This window comes from Tupaia chinensis, unplaced genomic scaffold (genome assembly GCF_000334495.1).
Source record: "Tupaia chinensis unplaced genomic scaffold, TupChi_1.0 Scaffold000294_1, whole genome shotgun sequence".
Taxonomy (NCBI): domain Eukaryota; kingdom Metazoa; phylum Chordata; class Mammalia; order Scandentia; family Tupaiidae; genus Tupaia; species Tupaia belangeri.
Genome location: NW_006159779.1, coordinates 710787 through 721972, shown reverse-complemented (window position 1 = coordinate 721972; position 11186 = coordinate 710787). Strand labels below are relative to the sequence as shown.

The 11186-nt window shown below is 58.9% G+C and overlaps 1 protein-coding gene across 2 annotated transcripts in view; it reads right to left on the bottom strand.

Annotated features, from left to right (window-relative positions):
• The window catches only part of SULT4A1 (sulfotransferase family 4A member 1), a 29671-nt gene extending 18498 nt beyond the window's left edge, over positions 1–11173 (bottom strand). For both annotated transcript variants that reach the window (XM_006150666.3, XM_006150665.2), the window contains exon 1: positions 10952–11173. In XM_006150666.3, coding sequence (XP_006150728.1) covers positions 10952–11120 — 169 coding nt within the window. In that variant the 5' untranslated portion in view covers positions 11121–11173. The remainder of the gene's footprint in view (positions 1–10951) is intronic.
• Positions 11174–11186: the final 13 nt, after the last annotated feature.

The window sequence follows — 11186 nt, the reverse complement described above, 5'->3', positions numbered from 1 at the left end:
AGCCTGGCTCAGGAGAGCTCACGGGAAGCTCCACTCCGTCCAGGCCATCTGTCCGACTCCATCTCCTGGTGGAGCCTGAGGCCATCTCTCCGACTCCATCTCCCTGTGGAACCTGCAGCCATCTCTCTGGCTCCATCTCCCCGTGGAGCGCGCGGCCATCTCTCCAGTTCCATCTCCTGGTGGAGCCCCTCCGCCCAGCTTCTTTAGCTTCCGGTATAATTTAGTAAGAGTCAACTGCCCAGGATGAAGGAAAGGGACACACAGACAGGCCAGGGCAGGGGACACGCTGGGCCTCCCGAGGCACAAAGCCTGCTGGCCAGGCATGGCGAATGACACAGGAAAAGGTGAACTGGAGGCGACCCCAATACCCCCATTGGCCACCTTCCAGACACAGCTCCCCACACCTGCAGTCGCAGCCAGAGGCAGAGCAGAGAAAGGCTCGGGGTGAGCCAGAGCAGCAGACACCTGCCGGGCCTCCCAGCACTCCCCCTGCCCACTCCATGCCCACTGCACCACCCCCATCCATCCCCCAGGTGGTGCCTGCAGGGCCCCTCCACCCACTCTGCCAGGCCACCTACACCTAGCGGCTCACAAGGTTCCAGTGACACAGCCCTGCTCAGCCCTGCAGTCTCCTGTCCCCACCCCGACGTGCACCTCACAGGCCCCTACTTCTCAGACCCCAGGAGAGCTGTACGAGCACTTCCTGTCACTGACTAGGAGGCCAAGTCCAGGGTCCCAGAGCTGTGTGTACGTCCTGAACCCCTAGGCAGAACAGCGGCAGGAGCTTGCCATGTCACAGAGCGGAGGGTGGGGACAAAGGGGCGCAGCCACACTGAGAACCACTGCCCACAAGATGAAGAAAGCAGCGGGGACAACATCAGGACAACCTCGCAGCTGCCTAGTGGGAGCATGGGAGGAGCCGGCCCGATGGCCCAGTAAAGCCAGCCTGAGGGACAGAGAGAAGAAGCCAGGACGGCTGCCAGACAGCCACCTGCGGGCCCTGGCCCAGGCTCCTCAGCTGCTGCAGGCTGGCCACGAGGAAGCGCCGGTCCACAGAGCCTCTGCAGACGCAGCCTGTGGGACGAGGCCCCAACGTTCGGGGGCTGAACTCCCCCGAGTCCAGGGCGTGGAGCCCACCAGCTCCCACCAGAACTCCAGAGACGACGAAGCAGCACTCCAGGGTCAGAGCCAGTCAGACGAGAACCACCAGGACGCTAGGGCTGGCAACTTGATTTCATGTCTACCCTTCACCAAAGTGGAGGAGTCACCAAAGGGGCGTACGGAGATGCAGGAGATGCACCGCTCCCTGCCTGTCCAACCCCGCAGGGGCGAATCCCCGGGAGAGCCGACACTCACTCTCCGACCTGCTGGGATCGTGTCAGGGTCTGGGCGTGGGCCAACACCGATCTCCGCCCAAGAACAAGGACGTCAGCTCCCCTAAACGTGCCACCCCACAGCCCAGCACAGCTTCGGGTCTAACTTGGTGTTCACTCGAGGGCCACTGTGCAGAGAGGGGGAAGGCGCCAAGCTCCCCGCACTGTCCTCAGGTGTCTCCGGCAGGCTGACACCCAATGCTCCCAGAGCACCCCTTGCCTGGTCGCTCCCCCTCCCCTTGCCTTCTGAGAGCCTCCAACTCCCTCCGGTCCACTCCAGTTCACTCCTTGTCCTAAGCTGGCTGTGGGGGCCGCTCTCCCACTGGCATGTCTGGGCTCTGGCCGTCCAAGCTGGAGCCCGGCACAGCTGTCACAGGGACGACAAGCAAGGCTCAGCCCCCTGCAGTCGGTTTCGCCATCCGAACGTGAGGTCGGCCATGAGGCGCCAAGGCAGTCCTTCAGGCAACACCTGGGCGTGGCGGTGTCTGGCCACTGCTGGTGCCACTGACTAAGGCGACGCTGGCCCCAGTGCTAACTCTGGGCCCACTGGGAGGGCGCGTCAGACCAGAGAGTCTGACAGTCACCCAGAAAGACAGCCATTTAACGGTGACATTTGGAGGACGGACAGGATGACGCCAAACAGCTGGCACAGTAGGATGGAGGCCTCTCCCCTGCCTGGTCCGCTCTGAGGCCTGAGAAGGGCAAATATGGAAGCCTCGAGCATTCTCTGCCCACTACTTGGCCCACTGCCCTGCCACCGTGGGCTCGGAAGGCCCAAGGAGACCTCAGCTCGTCCCAGGAGCACACGGGAAGCCCGAACAGGGCCTTGGGCTCACCAGCCCCTGGAAATGACCTGTTTAGCCCTAGGGACCTCTAGCACACCGGCAAAGCATGCTCTAAAGAGGCTTCCACCTTCCACAGGCCCTTTTCTCTGCCCTGCGCACGCGGGGGCCCCACTCCCGGCTAACAGCACACCGTCCAGCACTCCTGGAGGGCAGGCACACCGCTCGTGGTCCTGCCCGGTGCTGAGGGCAGGAGGATGCACAGCGTCCCCCAGAGCACGGACGCAAAGGTGCTCCCACACCAGCAGGGCAGCCACACAGCTTGCAAGACCCTAGCCCTATTCCACCAGGGCTGGAGTCCCAAGAGGGGCAGGACACCTGAGACGGGGCCCTGGAGGGAAGGAGGCAAGGACTGTGCACACGGGTAGGAAGAATTCAGGCGACATGGTCACGACTTGTAACAGCTGGCTGTGGGCCTGCGTGACGGCACAGACGCTCTGGAGCCAGAGCCATGAAGAGTTGGCACCGAACATGAGCTCTTCTTGGCAGCCCTGCACCGGCTGCTCCAGAGGAAGGCTGGGTGGCAGCTGGAGGCGGCAAAGAAAAGTTCTGCCTGCACCCTTCTCCCCTACAGGAAAAAGCCTTAAGCCCCCAGAGAAGGGCAACAAACCTGCCATCCCTGGGACACTGATGAAGACCAAACATGGCTGCGCAAAGGATAAAAGGGAAACACAAAACTCTCCCCTCGGGGGACAGGCAGGAAACTGTGCCTGGACCCTGCTCAGAAATCCCAAGAAAGGACACAAAGCTTTCCTGCAGAAGAACCAGCGTCCAGGCAGGTTATGGTGCCGCTCAGAGGAAGGGAGGATCGCTATACACCCTTCCCCTGACCACAACCCGGGACACAGAGCCCACCTGACACTGGCTGGGCCAGACAGCAGAGAGCCCCAGGCCCTCCCCTCCCGGAGAGCACATTAGGGCCCGCAGTCTACCACTTCCGGAGGGACGAGAGGAGGAGGAGACGCCTCTAAGGCTCAGACACACAGAGAAGAGTGGATGACAGAAGAACACCGAGAAAAGCCTCTGGACACTTGGACCTTACTCTAAGCCTGAGGTCAGGCTACACAGTGGTCACTCAAGGTGACCAGCGCAATGACAGACCCAACCCACTAGACCGGGCTGACTCACCCCCAACAGTAAAGGCCAAGCAGATGCATTCCAAGATAAATGTGGCCCACCTCAGTCTCTACCGTTGGACACACGATGCCCAACATCCAATCAAAACACGCCACTCACGGGAAAGGCAAGAAACTAAGTGCAACTGTCAAGAGACAAAGCAATCGGGAACCAGCAGTTAGCGTAATGGCTATGTCGCTGGACTCCCATGTAGTCGACCGCGGTTCGTGTCCCGGACCCGGTGGCTTAAAACTCACGCCGGGCACGTGTACGTGCGTGCCCAAGATCCCGAGAGGAGAATGGAGGAGAAGGGATTGCGGCGTGACCATCCCCCCTGGGGGGTGATTTCTCGCTTTCTGTCTCTATGTCTCTCTCTGTCTGTCTGGCGAGCGCACGCGCCCTACAGTGAAAATCTCTCCAAAAAAAAAAAAAAAGAGACAAAGCAATCAACAAATCCAACTCCAAACTGAAATCCTGTGGTTAACATCTTAAAGGCTTCTGGGGAAACAATGGACAAAATGCATGAACAGATGGGCTAGTTCAACAAAAAAATGGACATGCTTGAGGGGGGAAAAACACCCACAATAATGGAGATGTAGACTTTGGATGGGTTGTCATTAAACTTGACAGAGCAGAGGAATCAGTCAACCTAAAGAATGGCCCAAAGCAGATGGCGTAATGGTTACGTTGCAGGACTCCCACATAGTCGACCGGGGTTCGAGTCCCAGACCTGGTGCCTTAAAACTCACGCTGGGCACATGTGTGCATGCCCAAGATCCCAAGAGAAAACGAGGACAAGGGACTGCGATGTGGCCATCCCCCCAGGGGGTGATTTCTCACTTTCTGTCTCTCTGGCAGGCGCACACACCCTATAGAAAAATCTCTAGCTCTAAAAAAGAATGATCCAAAGAAATTACCCAAACTTGAAGAAGAAAAAAGAGTGAACCAAACAGAACACCCCAGAGCTACATGACAGTACCTAACCATCTACCACGTATGTAACTAGAATCTTGACGGGGGGCATGGGGGGGGGAGGGTAGAAGAAATATTTGAAGAGAAATGGCTGAAAATTTTTAAAAATAATGAAAAGCACCAAATCACAGATGCAAGAAGCTCAGAGAACCCTAAATGGGACAAAACAAATACACACCACCTAGACACACCTATACAAAATGCCTAAAGTCAAGGAAAAAGAGAAGATCTTGAAGGGCAGCTAGAGAAAAAAGACACAGAGAAATAAAATACTTGCAGGTGACTTGTCATTAAAAACTATGCAAGCCAGAAGACGGTGGAGTGGCATTTCTAAGGTGCTAACTATGTGTGAACAACTAGAACGAGGAAGGGAAGGGATGAGGGAGGAAGAGGTGGAAAACACGGAAATGGGGAGGCGCCGCACGGTGTCCTGGTGCGAGACCACAGCTCTGTTCTCTGGGACTTCCTCGGCGGGATGCAGGCCGCCCACTGAGACACTGTGCGGTGAGGCGCAAGGGCTTGGCACTCATCTCAGAATGAATCCCGGCCCCACGGTGCACCACTGGGTTGTTGGAAAAGTCATGAAGCAAAGTATCGTGACTTTTCTGACGACCTAACAGATGGTGGCGAGACCCCCAACATCCTACAGCGGCTTCCTCATCCATGCACAGAGCTGGGGAAGAGTCTTCTCCTTCGGAACCTGGAGGCGGCTGGCGCAGGCTGGGCATTCTGGGAACGTGGTCCCCAGGCCCACGCCTCTGCCCCTTCTCCCCGTGCGGCTCCACTGCATGTGAACTGAACAGCCCAAGCTGACATCACTCCGGCCCTCTGCCCTTACTAGGCCTTCATTTTCACATCCAGGAAAAGAAAGAACCCCGAGAGTGTGGGGGTATTCTGAGGATCCAGTGAGGCGGTCCCCAGACTGGTAACCCCACCAGCCTCTGGTCCAGGCCCTGCCCTACCTGCACCTTGTCCACACAGTCTTAACAGCAAGCCTCCTCGTCCGAACCTTCATTCCCGGACCCCTTACCTGACCCCCGGGGAGGCTCTCACAGGCGGCTCCCTGTCGGCAGGAGCCCGGCTGACCCAGCATGGCTGCAACCTCCCGGAGGACAGTTCCCCACCGCGCACACTCCCAGAGCCCAGCCCTGCGGACAGGCGGTGCACACAGGCAGTGACAGCTAGGACGCATCGAGCCTAGAGCCTGCACAGCTGGGCGTCCCTCAGCTTCTCACCCCTGCGCTGCCTAGGAACTTAAGACACAAGTCGATCGGCTCCAGTCCTCTTGCTTCAGGGACTGACATGTACCAAGTTCAGGTGGCCAGCGAAGGCCACCTGGTGACCAGACAGAACTGGACCCGGGCAGGCTCTTGTTCTCATGGCAGTGAGACACTCCTCCCTCCTCGTCAGGGACAAGAGAACGCACGTGCACTCAGACCCACTCAGACCGTCGGAACCAAGGGAAAAGTGCATCTGGGGGCGGGCACCCTGGCTGGCCCGGGGAGCATATTCCCAACCTGACGATCTACAACTTCGAGTCCCACCCCATCTGGGACCAGCAACCTGTCAGCAACACCCGATGGGGCGAGCGCCATCAAGGCAGCAATGTGCAGTGACAAAACGTCCTCACAGGCACAGACTTAACACTACAAGACACTGGGACACGGGGGCGTGAGAACCAGAAGATGAACGAGGATGGAGCACAGAGAGGGCCGCTCAGAAGTCACCGCAGCTCTCACATCAGGACCTAATCCAACTAGTGCCGTCTAGGAGGATGGTCGGCGACGATGCGGCTCTCCCACCCTGTGCCCTGCAGGGTGGTTGGTGACGCGGCTCTCCCACCGTGTGCCCTGCAGGGCGGTCGGCGACGCGGCTCTCCCACCCTGTGCCCTGTAGGGCGGTTGGTGACAGGCTTTCCCACCCTGTGCCCTGCAGGACGGTCACTGACAAGGCGGCTCTCCTAACCTGTGGCTCTCCCACCCTGTGCCGTGCAGGGCGGTCAGTGATGCGGCTCTCCCACCCTGTGCCCTGCAGGACGGTCACTGACGACACGGCTCTCCTAACCTGCGGCTCTCCCACCCTGTGCCATGCAGGGCGGTCGGCGACGCAGCTCTCCCACCTTGTGCTGACCGCTTGCTGCCCAGGCCCCACGTGGCCATGGAGGTCTGTCACATGACCCACACTGGGCCGTGGAAAGACTGAATCCCTGCTCTTATCCCATTTAAGTCGTTGCGCTCAACAGCCACGTGTGACTAGAGGCTCCTGTGGGGGCAGCAGTCCCAACTTGTCATCTGAGTGAAAATGTCAGAAACACAAGAACACCAGCAAGCCGTGCAGTGCTGTGGGGAGTGCCCGTGGGAAGCGGGGGCCAGGCTCTGACTAGCTCTGCCTTTGCCACCAGACACCCCCACCCCGGGGACTGCAGTTTCCCGAGCAGAGAGCATGGCATGGACAAGGGCCTGTCCTTCCGGCTCTGACCCCCAGTGAGTTCCTCAAGACCTCCTAGATGTGGGCCCTGGGGATGCCAGGACGGGAGAGGGGCAGCTGTTAGTCCTGGCCACTTGCCCCAATCCTAGCAGCAGCCATGGCCGCCTCCCCCGCAGACTGAGCTCAGAGGACAGACGCCAGATGGGCCTCTCAGTCACCCAGCCCCTAGAAAAGCATCTGGGCAAAGAGGCGTTCGGGGGAGGGGAGAGGTGGAGGGGCACGCTGCATGAACCACGAGGCCCTGCCCTGCGCTTACCAGGTGTCCATACAGGGCAGGGGCTCAGACGTCACGTGGGCAGGCTCACAGCCACGCGGCGGGGCAGTCAGGTGGTCTCCCCCCTTGGAAACCACAGCTCCAGGGGGCTGTCATCTGTCCAGGCCACCCAGCCAAGAAGGAGCCCTCGCACTCCTAACACGGTGCTCCGTCCCGGTACCAGTGTCCTACCGACCTGCCTGGTGGGGAGGGAGGGAGGGCGGGAAGGCCCGAGGAAGGCGGCCAGGGAAAGAACTGTGAACAGGGCCACCTGAAGTCTACCTAGGGAGGCTCAGAGCAGGGACGAAAACCCTGCAGTCCCTAAGCAGCTGGCAGGGCCATAAAGCTCCCTTGAAAGAAGGCTGGATTTCAGCCCCTGCCCCCTCCCTGGGGCCAGAGGAGACCTGGCTTCTGTCCTTCAGCTGCTGTGTGACTCTGAGCAACTTCTTGCCCTCTCTGAGCCTCTGAAGAAAAAGGTATGGGCATTCCTCCTGATTAACAGTGGAGAGAGCACCAGGCACTCGGGCCTCAGTCAATGGTCTCAGAAGCCGAGGACATGCCTAGCCACTCCTAAAGCAACCTAGGTCCGGTGCCAAACTGCAGGTGGCAAGTCCTCACAGCCCCTCACGGAGTCCGGAGCGGCTGTGCAGCAAGCTCGGGACCTGTAGAGGGAGCAGAGGCCCCAGGTCCCCAGACTTTCCCTTCCTGCTCCACCAGCTGTGCCCGGGATGACACCAGGGCCCTCCCTCTACACGAGAGAATCTCCAGGGCAGACTTTAAGGCTCAATTCATCAGCCCTCTGATCATTTCTGCAATGAACTTTACAAACAGTGCAGCGGGTACCAGCAGGTGGCATAATGGTTACGTTGCTGAACTCCCACATGGCCGACTGCAGTTCAAGTCCTGGACCCAGTGGCTTGAAACTCACGTTGGGCACATTTACACGTATGCCCCAGATCCTAGGAGGAGAACAGAGGAAGAGACGGTGGCGTGGCCACCCTGCCGGGGGTGTGTGTGTGTGATTTCTTGCTTTCTTGTCTCTCTGTCTCTCTGGTGAGCAAGCGAGCAAAAATCTCTCTTAAAAATAAACAAACAGTGGGGCGGGGAGGGTAAAAGGCTTCCCAAGCCCCGGGTGAAGGCGAGTGCTTTCTGTCTCCTCTAGGACACTTCTCTCTCTCGTGCTGGAGTAGAAAGAGCAGAAAGGAGTAAGCGTGGGAATGTGAAGAAGCAAGAAACAGAAAAGACCACGCCCTCTACTTCTCTGCTCCCAGGAGAGCCCAGGCCCTCTGCCAGCTCAAGCAGCCCTGCACAGGCCATGAGACTGCGTAAGTCACTTGACTTCCCAGAGCCTCTGCCTCCTCACCTGGGCAATGGGGGAGCAGCCTGCCCTCCCGTGGAGAGCTCTGGGAGACCCTGCTGGGACACCGGGCATGAAGGGCCTTGGAAGCACTGCGGCAGAGCCAGTCAGCTGTCTGGCTAGTCCTGCCATTGCTCTTGGCCTGCACTTGGCTCCCACGTGGCCGTCCTCGGGATGCCGAGCCCACAGGTGTAAAGGTGAAAGGAATGGCCGGGCAGACTGACCAACAGGACGAACATGAAGAGGCCACAAAGACTGCCAAGAGACTTTAAGCTTCAGGAAGATGGCACTCAAGGGCTTTGTGTGAAGAGCCCTCATGTGGGGTCTAGAGGCCACTGGGTTTTGAATTACCAAAGGAGGGAACCGGGATGTTTACTCTCCTTGTTAAAAAGTCTAGATGGGGGCTGGGGGCGTGGGTGGGCAGCAGGTGGCATGGAGTTTAAAGCGCCAGATCCCCCATGGCCAGCTGGGCGGTTTGAGTCCCAGACCCAGAGGCTTGAAAATCACTCCAGGCACGTGTGCACCTGTACGCACGTGTGTGTGTGTGTGTGTGTGTGTGTGTGTGTGCGTGTCCAAAATCCTGAGAGGAGACTGGAGAAGATGGGACCACAGTGTGACCATTTCTTTGGGGGAGTGAGAGCCCCCCCTCCCGTGAAGATATTCACTCTGCAGCAAAAACAAAAAGTCTAGGATGTGCCTCTGTGTGTTTTTCAAAGAGGCAAGTTACACAAGGTGTCATTTGGGTTACCTAGAAAACATCCCTAAACCACTGCAGTCCCCATCAGGGTGCACAGAAGGGTCCCAGCAGAACCCACCCGCCCGATGCAGGATCCCTCTAACACACGCCCACCAGCCCCGGGCACACAGCTCTCCAAGTGACCCACCGAGGCCCCTCCTAGATAAGAGTGTAAACAGCAGGTCATCAGACATGACGGGTCCCTCCAAGCCCTCGCAGTGACTTCACTTCTCATCCCTAGACTGAGGCAGTAATACAGGACCGGATCCCTGGTCCTCAGCTCCAACAAACAAGGCTAGTTGTTCTGCCTCCACAATTCATCTGGAGGCAGACCCTGTCTTAACCTACATGAAGCTGCTTTTAATCTTCATCCAATCCCACTTACTGTGAACATTCATACATCTTATAGCAACACCATGATAGGGGCTGGCAGGGGACATGGTGGTTAAGACACTGGACCCCCACGTGGCTGAACACGGTTTAAGTCCTGGACCTGGCGGTTTGCCTTTTCACTTTCTCTCTCTCTCTGGTCAAATTAAAATAATTACATTAAATAAATAATTCTTTAAAAAATTATATACGTGTGTCATTCTCAAGTACAGCTCCAAACCCACACACGCCTCTCTAAAATCTCACAACTCCCAAATGTCTCCTCCCAGGAGGGAAGGACTGCCAGCTGGGGAAGCCCCCCCGGGCAGCGAGCACCCTGTGTCCCCCCTCCTCTCTCTTCCTAAGGACAGGGCTGCAGACCGCAGTCAGCTCACCCCAACTTCAGGGCTCCAACTCCAACGACCTCAGGGCCTTCAGTGACCCATAACACCCCTCCATCAACAGCCCCAACCCTAACCTTCCTCTGAGGGATGCCTGGGATCCACCCCAGGTGTCTGGACTCTGCAGGGCAGTGATCGCGTCTCACAGCCTGCTCGACTCCACTGCCGCTCCAACACCACCGTAAGGCCTGGCACTTCTCAGACCACACCACGGCCTCGGGCATCACCCTCAAATGCAGGGCTTCAGGGACCTCTGAGGGCCTAGTCAAAGAACAGAAGGCTACAGCTCTCCCTACAAAGCTCAGAGAAGCACAACATGCCCACCTCTTACATCAGTCTGGGGACAGCGAACCTGGCTTTAAATCCCAGGTCTGCCAACCAACAGCTGAGTGACCTTGGGCAAGCCGCCTCCCCTCTCTGAGCGCTAGGGCTAGGATGCAAAGTGGGCACGGCCATCATGGCTGTCATGGACCTGGCTGGGCGAATGCTTGGAAATGTGCAGGCAGGACCCTGCTTGGAGGCAGCCCTGAACCAGGGGAAAGCTTGGGACAGCACTCCGGGCAGGGCTGGTACCATCCCCCACCCGAGCCCATCAGGAAGGAAGGACTTACACAGCCCTGACGCCAGTTTGTCCCCCCAGCTTAGGTGATCACCAGGACTCTGCACTCATCAATGACTGGGCCAGCTTCAGGAACAGAGAGGCCAAGTGACCTGCCCAAGGTCACACAGCCGGCCATATAACACAGCCGGCCATAAAATGGGAGGAAGGCCCCCTACTCCTGACAGCGCTTGCCAAACCGGCTCCATTTCCACGGACCACTGTCCAACCGTGAACCCAGGACACCGCCAAAGGTCTCTGGCCTCCGTTTCTCCACCTGTGGGCCAACCCTTGCCCTGCCCTGTTGAGTCCCGAGCACCGTGTGGACGCGGCGAGGGCGAGCACCCCAGCCCGACCCTCCCATGCAGGGACGAGAAGCCCGCAGCGCGGGCGCAGGGTCCACGCGGGCGCGCCGCACATCCGCGGCGCGGCCGGCGCGGGGCTCACCGGACTTTGGGTAGGTGACGATCCACACGTCGCTGGGCCGCACCGGGAAGTTGGCGATCTCCTCCATCTTCCCGCGGCAGAAGGGCGGCAGCCGCACGCCGTGGAACTCGAAGTACTTGCTCTCGAACTCCCCCGGGGTGCTGGGGGTCTCGGCCTCGCTCTCCGCCATGCCGCCGTCCGCTCCCGGCTCCCAGCTCCCCGCAGCCCGCAGCCCGCTGCCCGCAGCCCCCCCTCC